A 23,920-nucleotide genomic window follows, 5' to 3' on the forward strand; every position below is an offset into this window, starting at 1 on the left:
ACCACCATTTCTTTCCTCTGCCTTTTACTATGCACATAGCTGAAGAAAGCCTTTTTATTGTTTTTAGCATCCCTCGCTAACCTCAGCTCGTTCTCAGCTTTAGCCTTCCTGACACCATCCCTGCAATTCTGTGCTACCTGCCTGTACTTAGGGATGTACGAAAATCACTTACCTTTTCGAAGGGTGACATTCACGGTGGGGGGGAGGCGCTCCATCCCTCCCCCCAAAATTCTCTCCGGCCAGCTCCTGGACACTACGCCATTTGTGTTCCCTTTTTTCTTTTTGCCATAATAGCCTACATAAATATTTACGTAGGCTAAAATGGCAAAAAAGGGGGGGGGACGCAAATGGCGGCCGCCGTAGCCATCGCCATTTGCATCCACTTTTTTTTTCTTTTTTCCATGATAGGCTACGTAAATATTTACGTAGCCTATCATGGCAAAATACAGGGATGCAAGTGGCGGCAGCTAGGCCAGCCGCTATTTGCGTCCCTGCAGGCTGCTCAGCGGCTGGATGTCCGGCTGTGGGCGGCCCTGGCTGGCGGTTCTGAAGAATCTCTGCGGAGCGGAGCTGGCCAGAGAGAATTTCAGAGTGAGGGACGGAGCGCCTCCCCCCCACCGTGAATGTCATCTTTCAAAAAGGTAAGTGACTTTCGTATATCCCTAATAGCTCCGAAGGGGCATATTCACCCAGTAAAGATCTTTGTCAGTTTCATTCTCGTCAAGCACTGCTTTGCTTAGCCCAGCAGAGCCATATTCCCTACTTACCAAAGAACTTGTCAATTTCATCCTCCACTTTTGCGCTCCCCCCCCTCTTTTAACTTTGGTAGCATGGAAGTGGAGGATACAGTTGACAAGTTCTTTGACAAGTACAGAATTAGGGATGTACAAAACCCCTACCTTCCATTCTGGGGGGTGGGTTCCGCAGCCGGGGAGGCAATCCGTCCCCCCCCAGGATCCTCTTGAGTGGCCACTGGGTTCTGCGGACTGGCACCCCTGTTCCAGATCCTCCGGCAATATGACAATGGCAGCTGCCATTGCCATTTTGCTTTGAGAAAGACAGCCACAAATGGCGTAGTGGATGCCACTTGCGGCTGTAAAGCCCTCGCAGCTGTTTACGGCTTTATTTACGTAAAACTCAGGGCTTTACGGCTGTCTTTCTCAAAGCAAAACAGCAATGGTGGCTGCCATTGCCATATCGCCAGAGGATCCGGAGCAGGCATGCTGGTCCAGCAGGAATCCTTCTGGAGCAGAGGTAAGAGGTGCTGTCCAAAGAATCTGGCCTCACTGGAGTCCGTGGAGGCTTTTCCCAACATCCCTATACAGAATATGGCTCTGCTGGGCTAAACAAAGTAGGGTGTGGAGAGGATGAAACTGACAAGGATATTTACAATGGGAATACACCTCTATGGGGCTACATAGCAACCAGACAGGTGGACTTGCACAAGTGTGCACTTCTGCATGACCCCTGTTAAAAAAAAAAGTTTTAAAAAAGTTATGGCCTCATTTGCCTGAAGGGAAAAAGAAGGATTACATTTGCGCAAATCTCTGGACCCAAAAATGAAGAACAAAAACAAAATATCCTATTTCTGCAAATCACAGGACCTGAAAAATAATTTAAAAAAACACAATTCCATTTGCACAAATCATGGGATACAACAAGCCCCCCCCCCCCACACACACATACACACAAAATGAACATTTCCAGAATTGGGGGGGAATCTGCTACACTGTGCCACGACTTATCTGAAGGAAAACACTGAGGAATTCCATTGGGTTTAAACAGAATGGAATTTCCAGTGTTACACATACCTACAACATGCCAGTTTAATCTGGCAAATGGAAACTCATAGACTGCTTGGACACAGAAAGAAAATGAAGTTCTTGAAACCCTCCCCTTTAACCAGATGAAATTTCAGGGTTTATACCCCAAATTGACATCTCCAACTACCATTAGTGCTACAAAAAGGAATGGGTATAATTATGACACATATAAAGAGATAAAAGCTTTCTAAATTAAGATTACAACAAAATTAGGTTAAGTTACAACACAAAGAAAATAAAGATCTACTACAAAATCTTACACCCCCTTTCTTACTCTATGATTATATAAAAATGACTACAAAAGCTAATATAAATACATATTAATAACAAAAAAATCCTATTACAGCCAAAGTGTTATTAATTGGGTAACAGTAAGAGTAATAAGGCAGTTTACCACAACTCCTCATACAGTTCACTCATTTGGGGTATAAGCATTAGATAATCCATCAGATAACACATTGCTTCTACTTTTAATGTGAACCACAGAGAAATCATAATCTTATAGCACTGGGCTCCAGTGCAACAGCTTGTGATTTGAGCTTTTTACCTTAGACATAAGGGAGAATGATCTATCTGAAGTTGAAACTTTCTGCCCCACAGGTATGATCTCACTTTCCCTAAAGTCCATACAATTGCTGAGAAATTTTGTTTTTTTTAACAATGGCTAGGATTTTTTCTCAGGGCATTATCTTTTTACTAAGGTAGGGCACCAGGTGTAATTCTTGGTCAGGTCCTTGTTGAAGCAAAACTGCCCCTAACCCTAATTCAGAAGCATCAGCTTGTGAAATAAATGGGGGATCAAAGTCTGGGGCTTGCAGAATTGGATAATTCACTAGCTGAGATTTTAAAGCATCAAAGGCCCATTGACACTGTACAGTCCACTGGACCCTCATGGGCTTATGCTTTTTACACTGGTCTATCAAGAGTATAGCAAGATTGCTAAATTGTGGCACAAACTGCCAGTAATAATCTGCCAACTCAAAAATGACTCCACTTGCTTCTTAGCTGTAGGCACTGGCCATTCTCTAATAGACACAACCTTAGCATCTAATTGCTTAATGCTGTCCCTGCCTACTCAGTGCTACTTCCCCCAGACCAAATTGACACTTCAAGGCCCTAACGGTAAGAAGGGCACTTTGGATCCACCCGAACACTTGACATAGATGGTCCATATGAAACTCCAAAGTCTGACTGAAGATGGCCCCATCATCTAGGTAAGCACAAGCAAAGTCCCCCATTAATACATTTTTGGAAGGTTCCATGGCCATTACAGAGTCCAAATGGGAGAACAGTAATTTGGAACAGCTCCAGGTGTTCCAAACACATACTTAATACATACTTAAGGGCTGCATCATCATCTAAAGGTACTTGCCAATATCTCTCAGTCAGATATATAGTAGTAATATACTTGGCACTGCCCAGCTGGTTATTCAGATGGTCCCTTTGGGCATAGGATATGCACCTGGTTGTGTTCTCTGATTCAAATGGCAATAATCAGCACAGAATCTAATGCCTCATCTTTTTTGGCTACCAACACCACCAGGGAGGACCAGGGTGTCTGAGAAGGCTGGATAACCCCCAAGTCTAACATACGCTGAATTTCTTGAGCAATGTCTTCAGCATGCTTTCCCATAAGGCAGGGATTGAATAGGCCAATAGTCACAAGAAGAATGGAGTGCTGAGCCAGAGAGGTTCAGCCAGGGGCACTAGAAAACATAGACTGATCATCCAACAATACCTCTTGCAGCTGAGCCTGCTGCTAAACAATTAAACTAGGGGGAAGGAAAACCTATCTCCCCCCCCCCCGATTTGGCCTATGTCTTCCTTATCAGCAGAATATAGAAACACCATGTTACTACAGTTTACATAAGGCTTCATATTAACATGGGAAACCTTAGGCTTTCTAGCAGAATTGGGAAAGTCCAGCAAATAGTTAACCTTGCCCTACCTTTGATTCACCACAAGGGGGCCCTCCCACATCAAGGACTGCTAAACTAGTCTGGCTTAATTGACTTCAAATGCAGTACATTATTTCCTGGTTGGAAAAATCTCAATTTAGCTTTAGTGCCATTCGAAACCTTTTGGCAACATTGAGCTCATAGCAAATTGTTTCTGGCTACTTCTTGGACATCTCTCAAAGTATTTTGTAGTTTTTGCATAAAAGTCACAACTGAGTTTGGAGAACAATTCAGCTTTCCCTCCTATTCTGCCTTAGACAGAGCCAAAGGGCTATGGATCTCCCTCCCAAACATCAGTTCATTCTGGGAGAAACCAAGACTCTTTTCTGGGGCATCATGATAAGCAAACAATAAATATGGTAGGGGTTGATCCCAATCAGCAGGATGATTAACCACATAGGCTTTAACCATTTTTCCCAAGGTCTGACTGAAACGTTCCACCAAACTATTGGTTTCATGGTGATATAGGATAGATGCAAGATGTTCCACTCTGGTGCCCTCCTACATTTTTCGAAGCAGTTCGGACACAAACCCTGTCGGACAACAGGGCCTTGGGAATGCTTAATCAAGAGTAAATACACAAAAGGGCTTTAGCTAAATGAGTAGCAGTAACGGATGCCAAAGGGATAGCCTTGGCATATCTGGTAGCAAAATCAACAACCATCAGAATAGACCATGCCCATTTTAGTAGTTGGAGAAAAGGGGCCCATAATATCAGTGCCCACTCTTTCAATGGGAGTCTCAGCCACAGGCAGTGTCTGCAGGGGAGCTTTTGGCTGATCTCTTGGAAACACAGATTTCTGATAAGTTCCACAGGAGTTACCAAAGTCCTTCACTGCTTTTGCCACTAGAGGCCAGTAAAAGCACTTGGTAACTGTACACTGGGTCCTCTTAAATCCTAGATGACCTCCCCAAGCCGTATAATGGGACACAGGCTTTAGACTATTTGTTGCTTCATCTCGGCAAGTTTTTAAAGTAGAGTCTCTTTGTTGTGCCTCTGCAACACTCAAAGTCTCTTTGGTTCCTCTACTCCCCCCACCTCCCAGAGCAGCTTGGTTTCTCTAAGGCCAACAAATGTATGGCAGGCTCCTCTAAAGGGAACTGCTACCTGTTGTAAAATAAAAAAAGTTCTTCTGTTTAGCTGGCTGTTTTACAGTTTGGCTGCAAGTAATCATGTTCATCTTAGCCACTCTGTAACCAAAACCATTGCCAATTAGCACTCTGCAGGGAGTGTGCTCACAAGAAATCATGGCTAACTCTCCCTGCCACCCATGACACTCTACTGGCAGCTGTGCTAAGGGGACTCAGTGTTAGGATAATTGTAAGGAGTCCCAGAAAAGGTTTGTCCCTGTAGGACATGTTCTCAGTGAACCAGATGTTGATTTATAGTGATAATATCCACCCCAGTGTCTTGGTACCCCTTAACAACAATTAGATTTTAATGGATTCACAGAATTTCATTTGGCTCCATTTGATCTGCCTGGGCTGGAGGAGTCTCATTGCAGCACCCAGCATGGGAGAACAGCCCCTCCTATGTTAGGGTTGGATCCAGACATAGTTATACCTGGAGTATATGCACTGAAAACAATAGCTCCATACACAATTTCACCACCATCTTATGGCTGATCACTCCTGTGGGATCTGGAAGGGGGATTATTCATGTTGCACAATTAGTAGCAATAATAGACTGAACTTGGCCATCTTGAGGAAAAACATTTTTCTCCTTTTTTCTCTCAGCCCAGAATCCACAATTTCCACCTCAGTCAATATCACCTAGTTTGCAGGCTCATTGCATCTTTCTGTTTTCAGTGGTACCCTCCTGATAAATTTCTAATGTTAATTGGCTTATAAATAGAAAAATAACAAAAGAGAGCATTAATGCCGGTCTATCTCTTTATACTCCTCAACCCTTTATCTTCTTGTTACAAGGATTTTATATACATTTTTAAAGAGTTGGTTATGTTATCATATTCAGATCATCTGAAAATCCATGTTGGCTTTGAAAAGAGGAACGGTTAATCATAGACATTTGAGATAATTTGAGATGTCTTTTTACATTTAGTCAAATAGAAACAACAGCAACAAGATTCAGAATTACCGCCACAACATTTTATTCTCTTTGAGACATGATATGCAACAGAACAATGAAACAAAGCATGTGTATCAGTTCCACTGCTAGTGCTGTATGGATTCCCCGTTGTACAACACCTTTGTGCTTCCTGAGTTTTTGTTCACATTTTGGAGGGCTAAGAAGTGAGATAAGGCTAGATAAAGCTTTTCAGGTTGTCCAGCCAACTGACCAGATGCTTTGGGGGCACTGTGGATCTATATCAGAAGTAGCCACGATGTTCACCCCTTTAGATTGCAGTCTAAAGCAAAAGACCTAGACACTTTCTTTCTTTTCACTCTTTCTCCTCATTAGCTGTTCCCTATTGTTTAGCTCAGGCCATGCTACAATAATGTAGCATTTGGGCAAAAAGATGCAACCCAAAAGCCCAGCACTGGAAGCTAAAATAGAGAAGATCTCCACAGCCACCATGTATTTTCCCTTGGTGCTCACGTAAGAGGGAATGAAGGACAACCAAACACTGCAAAACACCAACATGCTGAAAGTGATAAACTTGGCTTCATTGAAACTGTCTGGTAATGTCCTAGCTAGGAAAGCCACAACTAAACTGATAATGGCCAGGAAACCCAAATAACCCAGAACACAGTAAAATAAACTGGCTGACCCTTCATTACATTCCAGTATGATTTCTTCAGTCAGTGAGTGTATGTCAATATCTTGAAATGGGGGAGAGATTGATAGCCACACAGTACAGATTCCTGCTTGGATAAAAGAACAAGAAAAAACTATGGTATTGCCCAGATTTTTCCCCACCCATTTTCTCACCCTGGCTCCTGGTTTGGTGGCCATGAAAGCCAGAACCACTGTGATGGTTTTTGCCAACACACAGGAAATGGCCAGTGAGAAGATGATGCCAAAAGAAGTTTGTCGGAGGAGGCATGCGACCTTCCGAGGTGGGATGATGAATAGTAAAGTGCAAAGAAAGCAGAGCAAAAGGGAGATGAGAAGAGTGTAAGTGAGGTTCTGGTTGTTGGCCTTGACTATGGGTGTGTTGTGATGCTTAACAAATGTTCCTAGCACCAAAGCTGTTATAAAAGAAAAGGAAAGAGCAAAAATGGCTAAACTGAATCCTAAAGGTTCTTCATAAGACAAGAAGCTTACAACCTTGGGGATGCATGAATCATGTTCTTTGCTTGCATAATGGTCTTCTGGGCATTTAATACAGTCAACCATGTCTGAAAAAGAAAAGGTGTAATTATTCATTTTTTTAAGGTCACCAAATACCCTCTTTCTAGAAAATTGGGAAAGCCTTTAAGTAATATAACATTTTGGGGGTCCTTACAGTTATACCTAGTCCCTTCAAACCTGAATATCTGCCAGGGGTCAGAACTGTTTGAAGGGCTCACCAAGCTGAAACTATCTCTTAATCCAATATTCAGGAGATGGTGGTTGCCTGAGGAAATGAATAATTGGTGACTCGCTACCTCAGGAATGAAGGAACTCTAGTCCATGGACCAGATATGGCATCTGTGAGGTCCTCATCTGTCATCTGGCCTCTGCCCTTACATCCGATCAGAGATCTGTGAGATCTTTCCTCTTTCTATGCCCTCTTTCTGTGTCCTCTGCTCTATAAAGTTACTCTGTAGGTGGTATCATCAAGAGGTGATCCCATTTAGACATAATACACACATACCACATGTGGAAAACTCAGCCACTGAAAGGATATCACAATAATTGCATGTAATATATGGATTTGTGCTTTATATCGAACTGCCAGCCATGGTGGCTACCAGGAAGAGGGCCTTTTCTGCTGTGACACCCCGGCTGTGGATTGGGCTCCCTAGAGAGGTTCTCCTGGTGTCTGCATTGTACTCCTTTTGGCTCCAAGTGAAGACCTTTTTATTTTTCCAGCATTTTAGCACTCTAGTCTTTTAGAGCTGCTGTTTTAAATCTGTATTTTGAATCTCTGCATTGCTGCTCGGTTTTATTCTGGTTGTACTTTTATATTGTAGTTTTAAGCTTTCATATTTTATATTGGTTTATGCTGTACTTTGTGGTTTTAATTTTTGTGAACCACCCAGTGAACTTCAGCTATTGGGTGGTGTAGAAATAAATAAATAAATAAATAATAAACCACAAATCTCGGTTGTCAGACTGAGGCTAGAATCCTATTCAGACCTACCTGGGAGTAAGTTCCATTGAGCTCAATGACGCTTACATCTGAGTAGACATGCATAAGATTGCATAGTAAGTCTACTTCAAGAACTTTCTTCTCCCTACATATTTTGGATGTTCTGCAAATGGCATCTCTTACCCATGTGGTTGTTAATCTTCCCTTCTGGACATGGAATGCAATCATAACAACAAAATGGCTCCCCCTCCTTCTTTTGCCTACTGTTACCAGGATGACAATTGTTGTTGCACACAGAAAGGGGCAGCACCTATCCAATAACAAAAGAATAGATTCCTTACTTTACGGGAAACACAATTTTTGTAATTTATGTATTATTGGTTAAGGAAATGAGCTTTGGACATGGAATAATGGTATGTATGATATTCTAGAGGCCGCTTGATATACTCCTGGTTGACTCTACTTTTTTATACTTGATCAGCATCATGAGCACAGTAATACTTTGCCCACTGTTTTTCCTATGGCAAAAAGACTATGGCTTGAGATTTAATCCATTACCTACCTTGAACTCTGGAGCTTGATAAAAAATAATTACTTATACTTCCTATGTAGTAGATGAATTACATTTTTCTAGGGGTGTATGAAACCCCACTTACTTGCGTCAGTGGGGAGTCCGCTGGGGGGGAGGCGATCTGTTCCTCCCCCCTGGAATCCTCCCCGGCCAGCTCTGCTCTGTGGCAAGGCCATGGAGCCATCAGCCAGGCCTATCCACAGCCAGACTTCTGTCCGCTGCTGGGCTGCAGCTGCAAATGGCAGCCAACGTAGTGGCTGCCATTTGCGTCCCTGTGGGTAGCCGTGATAGGCTACGTAAATATTTATGTAGCCTATTACGGCTACCCGCAGGGATGCAAATGGTGGCCTCTACGTTGGCTGCCATTTGCAGCTGCAGCCCAGCAGCAGACAGAAGTAAATATTCACATAGCCTACCACGGCAAAGAGCAGGGACGCAAATGGCATCCATTACGCAGGACGTAGGGGTGTATGAAACCCCATCTACCTGGCTCCGCCGGATTCTGCTGGGGGGGGGGGGAGGCACGCTGTGCCTCCTCCCGGAATCCTTGATGGGGGGGAGGTGCTCCGTGCCTCCCCCCGGAATCCTGGCTGGCCAGATCTGCTCCGCAGCCAGGCCGCAGAGCCGCCGGCCGGCTCTGGCCACCTGCAGCCGGACATCCGGCCGCTGGGCAGCCCTGCAGGGATGCAAATGGTGGCTGTCGTAGCCGCCGTCATTTGCGTCCCTTTCTTTCGCCATGATAGGCTATGTAAAAATTTATGTAGCCTATCACGGCAGGCGGGAATCCTCAGCGTACGCAAATGGCGGTAGCCGCCGCCATTCGCGTACGCTGGGTTTTCCCCCCCCCGCCGTGATAGGCTACATAAATACTTACGTAGCCTATCACAGCAGGGGGAAACCCCCCCAGCGTACACAAATGGCGGTAGACGCCGCCATTTGCGTAGGCTGGGGTTCCCCCCCCTCCCACCGTGATAGGGTACGTAAATACTTACGTAGCCTATCAAGGCCTCCACAGGGATGCAAATGGTGTCCCTGCATTAGCCGTGATAGACTATGTAAGTATTTATGTAGCCTATCACGACTGAAGAGGAGCAAGTGAATGGTGGCCGCAGGACGGCTGCCATTCGCACAGCAGCGCGGACGGGAGCAGGTAAGTGCTCCATTTCGCGTGCCTTTCGTGGGGTGGCGGGGCGGGGGCTTCGTTCCGCGATGGTTTTCTGGGGGCCGAATGCACTGGCATTCGGCCTCACCGAGATCTGTTGCGGAATTCTTTGACATCCCTAGGACGCCATTCGCGACTGCAGACTGGACAAAGGACAGCAGCAGCCAGATCCAGACCCACCGGAGGCAGGTAGGATCCGGTCTGCACAGGCTTTGCGGGGTGGCGGGGGGGATTGCTCCGTTCCGCCACAGACTCACTGGAGTCCAGGGTGGAATTCTCCGCCATCCCTACACGCCATCCTTACATCAAAATGCCCATAAACCTTCCAATTCATTTAATCGGCCGCCATTTGTGTCCCTGTATTTTGCCGTGATAGGTTGTGTAAATATTTACGTAGCCTATCACAGCCAAAAAAAACACCAGCGAATGCAAATGGCGGTGGCTACGGCGGCCGCCATTTTGGCTCTCTTTTTTTTTGCCTTTTTAGCCTACGTAAATATTTATGTAGGCTATTAGGGCAAAAGAAAAAAGAAAACTCCCTCCCTAGGGAACTCCGTCATGCCCCCTCTTTAATGAGCTTCCGTCGTGCATTAAAAACATGGTTGTTCAGGCAGGCATTTGGGGTGGGTTAGGGTATTTTTTTAAAAAAATTTATGGTAGAATTTTATTGTTTTAAATTGTTTTATGGTGTGTTGTACATCGCCCAGAGTGGCTGGGTGACCAGCCAGATGGGCGATTAATAAATTTAATAAAGAAATAAAGAATGCAAATGGCATAGTGGCCACCATTTGCATTCCCCCCCCCCCCGTAATAGCCTACATAAATATTTATGTAGGCTAAAACAGCAAAAAAAAAAAAAAAGGAACGCAAATGGCCGCTGTAGCTGCCGCCATTTGCGTTCGCTGTTTTGTTTTTGTTTTTTTTGCCGTGATAGGCTATGTAAATACTTATGTAGCCCATCACGGCCTCCACAGGGACGCAAATGGCATCCCTGCGTAAGCCGTGTTAGGCTACATAATTATTTACGTAGCCTATCACAGCTATAATGAAGAAGCGAATGGTGCCATTCTCAAAGCAGCGCTAATGGCAGCAGGTAAGTGCTCCGTTTCGTGCACCTTTCGTGGGGTGGGGGGGCAGGGGGCTTCGTTCCACCATGGATTTCAGGGGGCCGAATGCGCTGGCATTTGGCCTCACCGAGATCCGTGGTGGAATTCTCTGACATCCCTAGCAGCAGCCTGTTGAACAGCCCTTCAGTCACAACTTGATAGGAGCTGGGAAGACTCCTTAAGTTCTACTGAAGGCAGTAAGGTTAGAGCAACAATGCTGTGTTAGCGTTGAGTCTTGAGGAGCGTTAAGAGGGGGACCAGTTCAGTTGCCTCCAGGAAAGGCAGACATAAATTCAACTGGGGAAGATGGTGATATGGCATATTGATATATGCATTTTGGAATAAATATAGCCTCTCCTAACATCCTACAGTGTAATCCTACCTGGTTAAACCAGCTGGGCCATGTGATGGCCTCTTCATTAATGGGGAGAGCTTGGTCTGGAGGAGCCTGGAGATCCATCTTGCCAACTTTCACTTTATGGAAGGATTGGTTTGGGGAAAAGACCCAGTTTACAATATCAAATCCAGCTCCGGATTCCCCATTTTGGTCAAAGGAAACTTTTTCCCCCGCAGTGTTATTAAATGCAACACTGATCAGAACATGGTACAGCTACATTGAAAAGGGAACAGAAGAAGTTACAACCATTCTGCAAGAGGCATTGAATCTTTGGCACTAAGATATGCAATTATAATATCTGCCCAGGATATAGTTCATTGTAATTAAGGAAGGGGGAGTCAGTTTTTGTCCTTCTTTTTCACTAATGTCCCCCCCCCCCGGGAGATGAGGCTCAAAGTCACCCAGTGAGCTTGATGATTTAGCCATCCATTCATGCATTTCCACACCCCAGTGGAAATCTTTGGCTGTTGGTGGAAGGGATGGAGCAGGCCATCACCATACCCTGAGGAAGTGTATTCTATAATTTAACTATACACTATGAGTCTGTCCTGAATCTCCCACCATTCAGCTTCATTGGATGACCCAGCATGCATCACTTTAGACTTACACTCAACTACATTTGCCATTTTAACTCCCATTTATCTGGATACATTTGGAGAAGTCTTAGGTGCAATCTCAAACCTTCACAGCACCTAGAACCACCTAGGGATAGTGAAGAATTTTGTTTGGTCCACATCTTTAAACAAATTGACTTGATTTGCATGCTCCTCTCCCCATCATTATGTATGCAGATTGGAACACAGTTACCTTTCCGATCCCACACTTCTCTGAATCTTGTGATGCAGTTCTCAACTCAAAAAACGTGTACAAAACTGTGCATATTAGGGGAAATTGTGTACAAAAATAAAGTTTGGGGAGATATTTTTTTTATATGTCAGAATGATGTGGAAATAGGATGGAATGGACTTATGGCTAAATACATGTAAAACTGACATGGACTGACATAGACTGATTCATGCATCCCTAAGAGAACTGGAAAGCTTTCACAATTTTGGGGACATTTTGATCCCATTTCCCCCCCCCTCCAATTAAGAATTGTTCTTAAATACCAACTCAGCTTTGCTTTTTATGAATGATTGTATAATCATTCAGCTAATAGGAAGAGGAGGGATGTTGAGTAGTTGAGTGCATGAACTGTTTGAGGTGAGACAATATTCTGCACAGATTCTGTTTACAGCTGTAGATATGATGATCTTCCACATTAATTTGTTCAAGTTATTACCTGCCACAACTGTTGATTCTGAAGTATCCCTTTATCCAGTATTACTGTATGTCTAGATTTGGATGAATGTATGGTCTGCAAAGCATGTGCCACAGCATAGACAGCATTATAAATGCCGTAGCTGTGTCCAGTCATGGTCATTTCAAAAAATGTTCCAGGAAGGCTCTCCAGCTTTTCTTCTCCAGTGCAGGTTTTGCCTATCATTTCATCCACAATGGAATTTGGCAATTTACAATTGAATGCCTGCTGCCAGAAGTCCTTGATAAAATCATCTTCTTTGGTCCCAGAAGGTTTTCTTGTCTGAAGAAATTTTTGAAATCCCAATACTTCATTTGAGTGACTTGTTAAGGATATAGCACCATGAAACATCTGTACACCCCAAGTCCATTGGAAGCCCAATATTGCAATGTCCATCTGGGCTGACATTATCCACACTTTACCTTTTGAATTAATTGTTGTTTCAGGTACACATAGTAATGTTCCTAAGATGAGCATTGTCTGGATGTCTCCATAAAACACCAATGCACTGGCTTTTCTATTCATGAAAATTTCATATATTTCCTGAATCCTTATCATCATATTATAAAAGTCAGTGAAAAAATTGAATATGGGGGTTTTCTGTATGAAGTCAAAACAGATACCCCTCTGGAAAAATATGGGAAGTGCGGTCTGTACAAACTTTTCTCCACTGTCGTCATCCATTGCAAGTATCCCAATCCATATCCACTTGAAATGCAGAAGTAATTTGAGAATCCCCATATACTGATGGGTTTCTTCTGGGACCATCCGGAAGGAAGGAAAGATTTGGGTTGTATCGCTCCTCTTTGAAGTAGAGCCATACATGAGCTAAATAGAAAGGGAAAAGTGGAGACATACAAAGAGGGGGAGGGAAATGGAACAATTTTACGAATGTCAATTGTGTGTGTGGCTGTATTGTTATCAGGTCTCAACCTCTCCCATTGAAATCACCCCTTTGCCCAAATGGAAACAGCATTTTACTTATTTATTTATTTCATTTTTATATGGCCTAATAGCCTGCTCAAATGGGGGAATGTGATTTTTTAAGGGGGGGGGAACCATTCTCAGGTTGTGCTTAAAGAACACAACCTAGGTATCAGCAGTTCTTTTTCTCCCCCCCCCCCGCCCCACCACAGAAGAATTCCATTAAAATATTGTTTATAGTGGTGGCAGCTGCCTGAGCTCTGCTCCCAAACAAGCCAAAACAGGGCAAAACAGTTAAAAGAATGTGTGATGTGCCACTTTCTTTGCTTGCCTCAGTAAGAATTGTGTTAAGCAATCAAGTTATGGGGAGACAACCACAGGAGATTATACACATTCCTTGGTCTTGATGTGTGGGAGCTTCCTTGATCTCTTTACTTTGAGAGTTCACCATTCCTTGCAGCCTTAACAAATGCTCTTTTGCAGGTTTCTATAGCTAGGGATGGGTGAACTCACCCCATCCCATGCCTTGCAGTGCTTGCCGGACCCCCGCTGGCCGCCTGACCCTGCTCGTCACACACGGCAAGCTACTGGGCAGTCCCTGGGCACCCAGTGAGCAGCGAGTGCCCACCCACTCCCTCACCGAGCCACGATTTTGCGGAAAAATGGCAGCTGGGTCTTTATCATAAATAACCATTTACACAAATGATGGCCATAAAGGGCCATTGATGCAGCATTACAGGCATAAATGGTCTATCTATGCCTGTAATATTACATGAATGGCACCTTTACATCCACCATTTGCATAAATGGTTAATTAAGAAAAAAAGGCCGAGCCATCATTTTTACACAAAGTCATGGCTCGGTGAGGGAGTGGGCCAAGTCAGGTAAGCACAGGGATCCACAGATTAGTGTCTGGGAGATCAAGCCAGTGAGAAGTTGCCAGGCTTCAAGCCCCAACTGGATGCTGTCACCATCCCTACTTATAGCACAATGTGTACTATGATTAGTGTCCAGGAATTGGGGGAAGGGAGGCTTAAACTAAAAGGTGGAAAAGACATTGGTTTGGATCCTATGTTGCTCTTCTGGCTTCAAAAAGGAGGAGTGATTTCTGCCAATTACCCTGCACAGGGGGGTGCAGAGGAAAGGGAACACAGGGAAGTTACATTCCATGAATGTAACCTCTCTCCACTGTGCACGGTTTGCACAGGCAAGCAGTAAAAGGTTCACCAGCATTGAACATGCTTGCATACATGCCTAGAAAGCAGCCTGCACACAGATTTGTAGGTATGTGCACAGACTCTTGTTTTACATTCTGAGCTGGAGAAAAAATGCTGCTCGATCCATAATACATCTGAGTGTTAGCTGTTCCAAACTGGTAATGATGAATTCCAGGAGTATTAGTGCTTGAGATTATAAGATTATCCAGATTGGTTGGTGAGAGATAATCAGCTCCATAAACAAATGAAAACAACCTATCTCAGGGCTAAACTACATGTGACATTATTCACAGTGTTACAACAGCATGCTTAAACTGGCCACCTCTAGTTTAAGAAAAAGTAGCTGTGAGGTTCAATCCAGAAAATGCTCCCCATTGAGATTGGGGTCCTAGAAGCACTTTCCAACTGAAAAATCACCTCCTCCCTGGATGCTTTGCCTCCCCCCCCCCGCCCGGTTCTGGTTACTGGAAACAACAACTTAGGGGGCAAATAGCAGTGACCCCCCCACACACAAATTTCTATTCTCGACAAACCTATCCTCTTACCTGTGGAATCTTGTAGATGCCTAGGATGGTTGCAATGTGGAGAGACGTTTCTGAGCTCAGTCCCCCGACAACAGCTACCAGGTTGCTTTGGACGTCACATTTGTAGTTCGGGTTAAATCTGTCCCCTGAAGAAAGAAGTTCCATAGTCGCATGATAGGTCCACATTGCGTTGAAATAGCTCTCATAGATGTGGAATCCCAGGGTGACGTTCAGTAAGATCTGGGGGTTTTCATTGATTTCCTTTACAGCAAATGCCAAGGCCAAGACATGCTGGTAATGCTTAGTCAGAAAACTACAGTGACAGTGACATAGCCTGTTACAGGGATATTTTGCACTTTGCACAGTTATTGCCACTGTTTTGTGCTCCAGCAAGCATGTTTACTAATTAAACATGTGATCATCTAAAATACCTAGGGCATGATCCTATGGGTTCCGTCCTGAGTACACATAAGCCTCTGAACTTGGAGGCTTACATGTAACCAATGCAGAGTAGAGGTGCCTTGTGCCTCCTGCATTGCATTTAAGCTAGACTGGCAATTTTGCCCATGTAGTGGAGGCTTGGGAGAGAGGGAGGGAAAGAGTCTGGGGTGGTGATAGGAAAAGGCATAAGCCAACTGCCCTGGTCTCCTCCCCTCCCCACCCCCAGGAATGACCCCTTTCCCCCATCTCTGTGTTCCATTTACCCAGTGTGGAAAGGTAGCCGGTGTGGTTCTCTCCACCCTGGCAATGGCAGGGGAGGGGATGGGGAGTGCGGTTTCCTGGCTCTGAGTTCAGATCCAGGAAACCGAACAATCCTATGTTCCCAAGACACTGTCTAGGGGACACAGGATTCCTTCCTCTAATATTTACACATTTAAATATATTTACATATTTAAGTTGGTAAACATTTTTATTTATTTATTTATGCATTCATTTATAATATTTGAATAACCATCCTTCATCCTACAAGATTTAAGAGCCTCGTGTGGCGCAGAGTAGGCGGCAGTATTGCAACCGAAACTCTCCCCACGACCTGAGTTTGATCCCAGCGGAAGCCGGGTCTCGGGTAGCCGGCTCAGGTCGACTCAGCCTTCCACCCTCCCGAGGTCAGTAAATGAGTACCCAGCTTGCTGGGGGAAAGGCAGTCACGACTGGGGAAGGCCATGGCAAACCACCCCGCTACAGTCTGCCGCGAAAACGCCAGCGCAAGCGGCGTCCCTCTAGGGGTCAGCAATGACTCGGTGCTTGCACAGGAGGAACCAGCATAAAGCAAGGCCCTATTCAGTTGTTGCTCATGTGAAGGGGCAACATGAGTACAAGGGGGCTGCCTCCATTACAGCACCGATCCTTCCAGCTCCCACCTCTTGGGAGCGGAGTGTCAGCAGCAGGGAGCCTGGTGTACTTGTATAGATTCCCTGCATGACCCAAACCCCCATGCAATCAAGGCTCAAGTACTGCAGTCTCCCTGCTGAAGCTGTTTTCCGTGGACACATGGGAAGCCGAAAGGAACTGCATGACAATGGACGCAGGGCGGAAGCAGAGCCCCATGGTGCATTTGTGCTCTGCCCCTTCATGGAGTAATGTCTGAATAGGGCCTTACGTTATGCTGCTGTACACCACGCTGAAATCTGGTAGGATGAAGGACAGTATTTCAATATTTTAAATAAGTAAATACATATGTTTAAATAAAATATATGGCCCCTTTATACTCATGTTGCCCCTTCATGGAGTAATATATCTGAAGTATATTACTTCAGAATGTGACACCTTTTCCATTGGAGATTTATTTACAGCAATACAGGAAGTTGCCTTACTTCGAGTCAGATCATTGGTCCATCCAGCTCAGAACTGATTAGCAACAGCTCTCTGGGATCTCAGCCAGGAAGCTTTCCCAACCCTACTTGGGAGCTTTTGCATGCAAAGGATGTACTCTATGACTGAGCTAGGGGCAGCAACCTTCTTTAAAAAAGGGATGTATTATAATGGGCAATACAACCATCAGAATTTAGGGAAGTATGCAGAAAGATCTGTAGCCAAAAATGCTCTTTCTGTTGTCCTGCAGAAGATTTTTTTTCTGTTCTCCTGATTTGCATCAGAAAGCACCTTTAACAGATTGACAAATATCACACACACACACACACACACACACACACACACACACACTTTCAAAGAAGCCTAAGATGTGCCCTTGATAGATCAGGGCTGCCACTCAGAATATTAAAAAGAAAGCCCCTCTATCCATGGGCAAGCCCATGCTTGCATGCCAGGGGGCACAAATTTCTGTGAAAAGGTTGGTGGTGGGGCGGGGGGCTCTTTATGTTTTTATCTAGTTCTAGCATGAGAATAAATGTACGTTTGACCTGATTTCCTTCCACATTCCAACAAGCTTTTCTTATTCTTCAGTATAGCTCTTTATTATTAACTGAATGTGCGCAAAAATCTGAAAATAAAAAATGTGTAGAATTCTGCATTAAAAAATAAAAGTTCAGCTGCAGTATTTTACAGAAAAAAATGGCAATCTTGTGATAATATTCCTTGTTCTTCCCCCTTAATTGTCCCTAGTCCCCAATCCACTAAGTTAATGTACTGATTGAGCACCTACAAGGCCAGTGCCGGCATGAGATCTCTGTGCCATACCCATCACCAGCAACTGTTCCTGTGCATATCCGTGCCTGACAAGTATAGTTTTATTGCTTGCTTGGAGCTAGTCAGAAAAGAGTAACAGCTTCCTCTGGGCTCCATTAGCACCACACAGTGGAAGGGGAACGAGTATGGTGGATTAGAACATAGCTGAAGGTCTATCTGTGCAAACCATGCTTCTAAAACTGTATAACATTTGCAGCCTGGACAACCGTAGAATTGTCCAGGCTGCAAATATTATCCAGACCAGTTTATGTCTTATGCAAAAGCAAATGTCACACCAACAAATTTCCTTACATGGGCTCTTTAATCAGTGCCTGAATGGGATGTTCACAGAATGATCTTTTTTCAGAAGGCATGAAGATCTGAGAAGCAATGCCACCAATGAGGAAGTCACCTGGCTGATAATACCTGTGAAGAATTGGAATGGTCTCACTGATGGCGCATTTAACAGCATGAACCTTGCATACAGCATGAGGAAGCAGCACCAGTGTCATCATTTTAAGGGCAAATCTGCCCCCTTGACAGAGATTTTCCCATTTCCATTTTATCATTAGAGTCTCCATGGCTGCCCCTGGAGACCCAGATAACAAAATATGTCTTAGATCAAATTGATTGACTCCTGGCTGTTCCTAGACTGACCTCTGAATAGAACTGATACTTTATAGCCTCTTTCCACGGTTTTAGTTATGAGTTGTGCTTGTGACCATTGGAAGTCCACTGGGACTTTGATGGGCAATACAATTAATCACAGTATTTTTTTATAATTATAAGGGAAGGAATCACTTATTTGCAGTTGTGAATTATCTGTGGGATTTCTCAAGAAAACATGTTTGACTCTAGTTAAGTCTTTCCTGCTTCTTACTGCCACAGCCAGGTGTTTGTGGCCTTGCTGTTACCTTTATAGGAAAAGGCCACCCGAAAAATGGAGACTTTGGTCTGGAATCACAGGGGAAATAGACAGGCATGCTTTGGATTGGTTGATAATGTTTTAACTTCTTGCCTACTCCCCCTCCTCCACCTTATATATGTTCCTTCCTTCTTTACCCTGGTTTACCACAGCCAAGAAATTACAAAAGACACTGTCAGACTAATAATATAAAATAAAACCCTTTGTCCTTCATGATAGTAGAGCTCATGTTTTGCAAGCCAAAAATCTCAGGTTCAATCCCTGGAATCGCCCATTAAAAGGATTAGGTAGCAGGTGATGTAAAAGGTGATGTAAAAAACCTTGCATCCCTGGAGAGGAGTTAAGTCCTGGAGAGGACTGCCAGTCATAGAAGACCATATTGGCGAATATGGACAAATATTCTGACCTGATATACAGCAGCTTCCTATGTTCCTATACAGGGGTGTTTTTTTTTTAAATTAAGAGTGAAGAAGGCAGCCCCCCATACACTATGGACTATGGTTAGGAGACGGGTGTGTGTGTGTGTGTGTGGGGGGATGTTTCTATGTGCACCCCCACCTTCACAGGATTCCTGATGGTGGAGGTTGGACTATTCAGTGTCACAGATGGTTGGCAGGCTTCACTCCAAACTCTGTGTTAAGTGCAGCTTTAATTTTCCAATAGAAATTAATGGCAACCATACAACTATTTGGAAGAAAATAAAGAGGATTCATTCTGGGACAGAACTGAAATTGATGATTATCCTGCCCTTGCTGCATCTCATCACCTCAGTGACCTGATTCACATGATCCAAACAGCTCACAGTGGGTTGTTTAAGCCATGGTGAGCTCTAGTTAGAGATGGTGTGGGTGCCCAACTGGGTCCATGAGTCTGTCAGACTCCATCCCCCGGCTTACCCCACCCCTAATCCAGCTTGGTGAACTGCCGCCCCTGCCCGTCAAGCCATGTGAGCGGCCAGGCCTCTAATGTTGTGGAAATGGCCTTTCATGGCCACTGTTGTGCACAACAGTAAATATACAAAATATAGAGCCCCATCTTGTGTAAAAGATGGCGGCTCGCATGGAGGAGCAGGCAGCTGCAGTGCGTTCCCAGACAGCTCCCTGAGCCCTCCAGGGGTAGGGTCCTCTGAGTCTGTCCATTCCTAGCTCTGGTGCATGCCTGGTGGGATTTGCATATTCAACACCTGGCCACAGCTTGTCATGTCGTGTGAACCCAGGGACCGTGGGCTATGTGAGGATTAAAAACCCTTGCCTAACACAACAGTGGACTGTGGGTAATGTGAGGTTTGTTGAACCCTCACATAACCCATGACTAGGGATGTTGGAGAATTCTGCCACGGACTCCAGTGATTCTTTAGAATCCGCCCCCCGGAGTCCATGGCGGAACAGAGCAATCCCCCCACCACCACCCCGTGGAATCCCCCCGGGATGGAGCTTACCTGGTGGTGGATGCAGAGGTGATGGATGTGGTGGCGGTAGCTCTGGCTCGTCTTCTGGCTGCTGCCAGGCTGCTGCAGCCGCCAATGGAAGCCGTCGTAGCGGCCGCCATTTGCGTTGCTGCCTTTTGCCGTGATAGACTATGTAAATACTTACGTAGCCTATCACGGTAAAGAGCAGGGGCACAAATGGCGGCCGCTACGCCATGTGCACCCCTGCTCTTTGCCGTTATAGGCTATGTAAATATTTACGTAGCCTATCATGGCAAAAGGCAGCCACGCAAATGGCGTAGCGGTAAATACATAAGTATTTACATATATACATAGTATATGTATATACATATGTATATTATGTATATGTATATTACATATGTATATTACATAGTAAATACGTAAGTAAATCACGGCTTGGCAGGGACGCAAATGGCAGCCGACGTAGCGGCCGCCATTTGCGGCCGCAGCAGCCTGGCAGCAGCCAGAAGTCCAGCTGTGGCTGGCTCCAGCCAGCGGCTCCATGGAGTTGCTGCAGAGCAAAGCCAGCCGGGGAGGATTCCAGGGGGAGGGACGGAGCACCTCCCCACCACCACGGATGCCCCTGAACGGAGCCAGGTAAGGGATTCATACATCCCTACTCACGACCCCTGGGTTCACATGACATGACAAACTGCAGCCAGGCATTGACTATTCAAAATGGCTGCCCAGACACACCACAACCTACTATGGCTTAAATAATCAATGGTGGACCGTTTGATTATGCAAACCAGCCCAGTGTCTATGGTGAGGGGCAGATGTGTCCCGTGCCACCTATAAATATTCTTTAAAATACAGTGGCTTGGATCCTTAGATATCTGAACAGAAGGAAATTCATGGAACTAAAATGGTCCACCCCTATTAAAATGGTCCGCCCCCGGAGGCTTATGGATTCTGATGGATTCCAGAGGGCTCTGGAGTATTTTTCTGCTGATATGGCTGGTGCTCCTGTTGAAGCCCAGGTCGCTCTGTGGAATTCAGAGATGACTCGGGCAGTTGACACAATCACACCCAAGTGCCCTCTCCCTCTGAGCAGAGCCCAGACAGCTCCTTGGTATACACCCGAGCTCAGGGCAATGAAGCAAGAGGAGAGACATCTAGAACGCAGGTGGAGGAAAACCCGTGCTGAATCTGACTGAACACAGGTTAGAGCTCATTATCGAGCCTACTCTGGGGCAGTGAGGGTGGGAAAGAGACAGTTATTTTCCATCTTCTCAGTGTCATCCAGTAGAGCTTTTCCGAGTGGTTCGTGGTCTCTTACATTCTGGGCCAGGGAGAGAGACTGTGGAACTCTTGGTTGCATGCTGTGATGAGTTTGCCCGGCACTTTGAAGATAAAGTCACTCAGATTCATCATGAATTGGACACCACAATTAATGCAGTTCCATTGGTAGAGGCATTCAGAGCACCGTCTGGTCCAGTTTTATTGGATGAGTTTCAGTTATTGAGGCCTGAGGATGCGAACCTCAACTTGTGTGCTTGACCTTTGCCCTTCATGGCTTATTACATCAAATAAGGAGGGGATGTCTGGCTGGGTCCAGGAGGTTGTAAATTCTAGGGATGGTGGAGAAATCCTCCATGGACCCCAATGAGGCCGGATTCTATTGACCCCCCCCCCGAAGTCCATGGAGGATCGGACTGGACTGATGGACTGGACTGATGCCTGCTACGCCATTTGCATCCCTGCTGTTTGACGTGATAGGCTATGTAAATCTTTACGTAGCCTATTGGGTGAAAAAACAGGGATGCAAATGGCGTCAGCAGTTTTCGATACCATTGGCCATGGTATCCTTCTGGATAGGTTGTCTGGGTTGGGAGTTGGAGGCACTGAACTGCACTGGTTCCACTCCTGCTTGGAAGACCGATTCCAGAAGGTGGTGCTGAGGGATTACTGCTCTGTGCCATGTCAATTATGCCATGGGGTTCCACAGGGCTCTATTTTATCCCCTATGCTGTTTAACATCTACATGAAACTGCTGGGGGAGGTTATCTGGAGGGGTGGGCTGAGGTGCCACCAATATGCAGATGACACCCAGGTCTACCTCTCTTTCTCATTAAACCTAGGTGAGGCAGTGGCTGTTCTGAATCAGTGCCTGGGCACAGTAATGGACTGGATGAGGGCCAATAAACTGAAACTCAATCCAGACAAGACGGAGGTACTGTTAGTGGGTGGTTCGTCTGCCCGGCTAGGTGATATTCAACCTGTTCTGGAGGGGGTTGCACTCCCCCTAAAGGATCAGGTTCGTAGTTTGGGGGTGGTCTTGGATCCAGAACTGTCACTTGAGGCACAGGTGAACTCAGTGGCACGGAGCACTTTTTATCAGCTTAGGCTGGTCTATCAACTATACCTTTATCTGGACAGAAATAGCCTAGCTACAGTTAGCCATGCTCTGATAACTTCTCATCTGGATTACTGAAATGCATTATACATGGGGCTGCCTTTGAAAACAGTCCAGAAACTTCAGCTGGTCCAAAACAGGGCAGCAGGATTTCTAACAGGGACTGGCCAATGAGCTCATATTATGCCAGTACTTTTCCAGCTGCACTGGCTACGAGCCCATTTCTTGGCCCGATTCAAAGTGCTGGTATTAATGTTCAAAGCCTTTAATGGCTTGGGGCCAGGTTAACTGAAGGATCAGCTCCTCCCATATGTGCCTGCCTGGACCTTAAGATCATCCTCAGTGGCCCTTCTCCGTGAGCCCCTGCCAAAGGAAGTGAGGCGGGTGGCTACTAGGAGGAGGGCTTTTTCTGCTGTGGCACCCCAGCTGTGAATGAGCTCCCTAGTGAGGTTCACCTGGCACCTACATTGTATTCCTTCCAGAGCCAGGTGAAGACCTTTTTATTTTCCCAGGCATTTTAGCATTTTAGCTTTCTAGACTTTTAGCTTTGCTGTTTTAAATCTGTATTTTAAATCTCTGCATTGCTGCTAGGTTTTATTCTGGTTATATTGTTATACTGTGGTTTTAATGTTTTATATATTTTATATTGTTTTACTATGTGCTCTTTGGTTTTAATTTTTGTGAACTGCCCAGAGAGCTTCGGCTATTGGGCAGTATAGAAATGAATGAATGAATGAATGAATGAATAACAATTCTCACTGTGTCCTCCTCCACCTCTAGCAGCCTGTACCCTCAGAAATCCTTATCTAGAGAGTTGGGGTACTCCTGAACAATTTTGAATGGGGGACTGCTGGTGGAGAGGGAATCAATCACCCAAACTCGCACTCAGATCCTAAGATAAGTGAACAGAAGGAAGTTTACAGAAGGAAATTTATATATTTATTTATTGTTCCAATCAACTCCCCTGCCAGCAGCCTCCGATGCCACATCCCATGCCCATCCCACTTTGTTCAGGAAACCGCCACCCTCTGGAGAGGCTTTGTGGGGAAGGGTGTGTGTGAAAGGTGCTACAGGTGGGAGGAAGGGATGGGGAACATTCTTTCTATGAACCTCCTGCCATTCACATATCTCAAGTCCTTGCCCCCCATCCTTTTAACTGGATTGCTCCATTCATTTTTTGGTAACTGGTGTTATCAACTAGTTCAACCTTTGAACAACCCAGGATCAATGAAATATGAAAGCCAGTTTTCTATGTTGTGCTTTAGTGACCCTGAGAACTTGCTTGTATTTTATGGTCATTGTATTTTACTGAATGCGAGTTTGAACAAATCTCATGTCACTTCCATTTGTATTCAAGTACTCCCGAGATGGTGTCAAGTTAGAATT

The 23,920-nt window shown here is 45.1% G+C and overlaps 1 protein-coding gene across 1 annotated transcript; it reads right to left on the minus strand.

Moving 5' to 3' along the window:
• Positions 1-5,870: 5,870 nt before the first annotated feature.
• LOC146341674 (vomeronasal type-2 receptor 26-like) lies at positions 5,871-15,495 on the minus strand. The gene is made up of 5 exons (XM_084805130.1): positions 15,203-15,495; positions 12,499-13,344; positions 11,202-11,429; positions 8,164-8,290; positions 5,871-7,084 (listed from the first exon to the last, which is right to left on the minus strand). The coding sequence occupies exons 1-5, from the start codon at positions 15,365-15,367 to the stop codon at positions 6,165-6,167; spliced, it is 2,286 nt and encodes a 761-aa protein (XP_084661256.1). The 5' UTR covers positions 15,368-15,495; the 3' UTR covers positions 5,871-6,164.
• Positions 15,496-23,920: the final 8,425 nt, after the last annotated feature.

Source organism: Heloderma suspectum, chromosome 6, assembly GCF_057233095.1.
Source record: "Heloderma suspectum isolate Gila_16-S chromosome 6, 16-S_ref, whole genome shotgun sequence".
NCBI lineage: Eukaryota > Metazoa > Chordata > Lepidosauria > Squamata > Helodermatidae > Heloderma > Heloderma suspectum.

Excerpts from the sequence above, each read along its gene's own strand:
- LOC146341674 (XM_084805130.1), bottom strand. The coding sequence starts at position 15,367 with ATGTGGACCTATCATGCGACTATGGAACTTCTTTCTTCAGGGGACAGA. Across the intron at positions 11,430-12,498 it reads AGAATCAACAGTTGTGGCAG|CTGTACCATGTTCTGATCAG; the intron begins GTAATAACTTGA and ends TTTTCAATGTAG. Across the intron at positions 8,291-11,201 it reads GGCCCAGCTGGTTTAACCAG|GTGCTGCCCCTTTCTGTGTG; the intron begins GTAGGATTACAC and ends GTTATTGGATAG.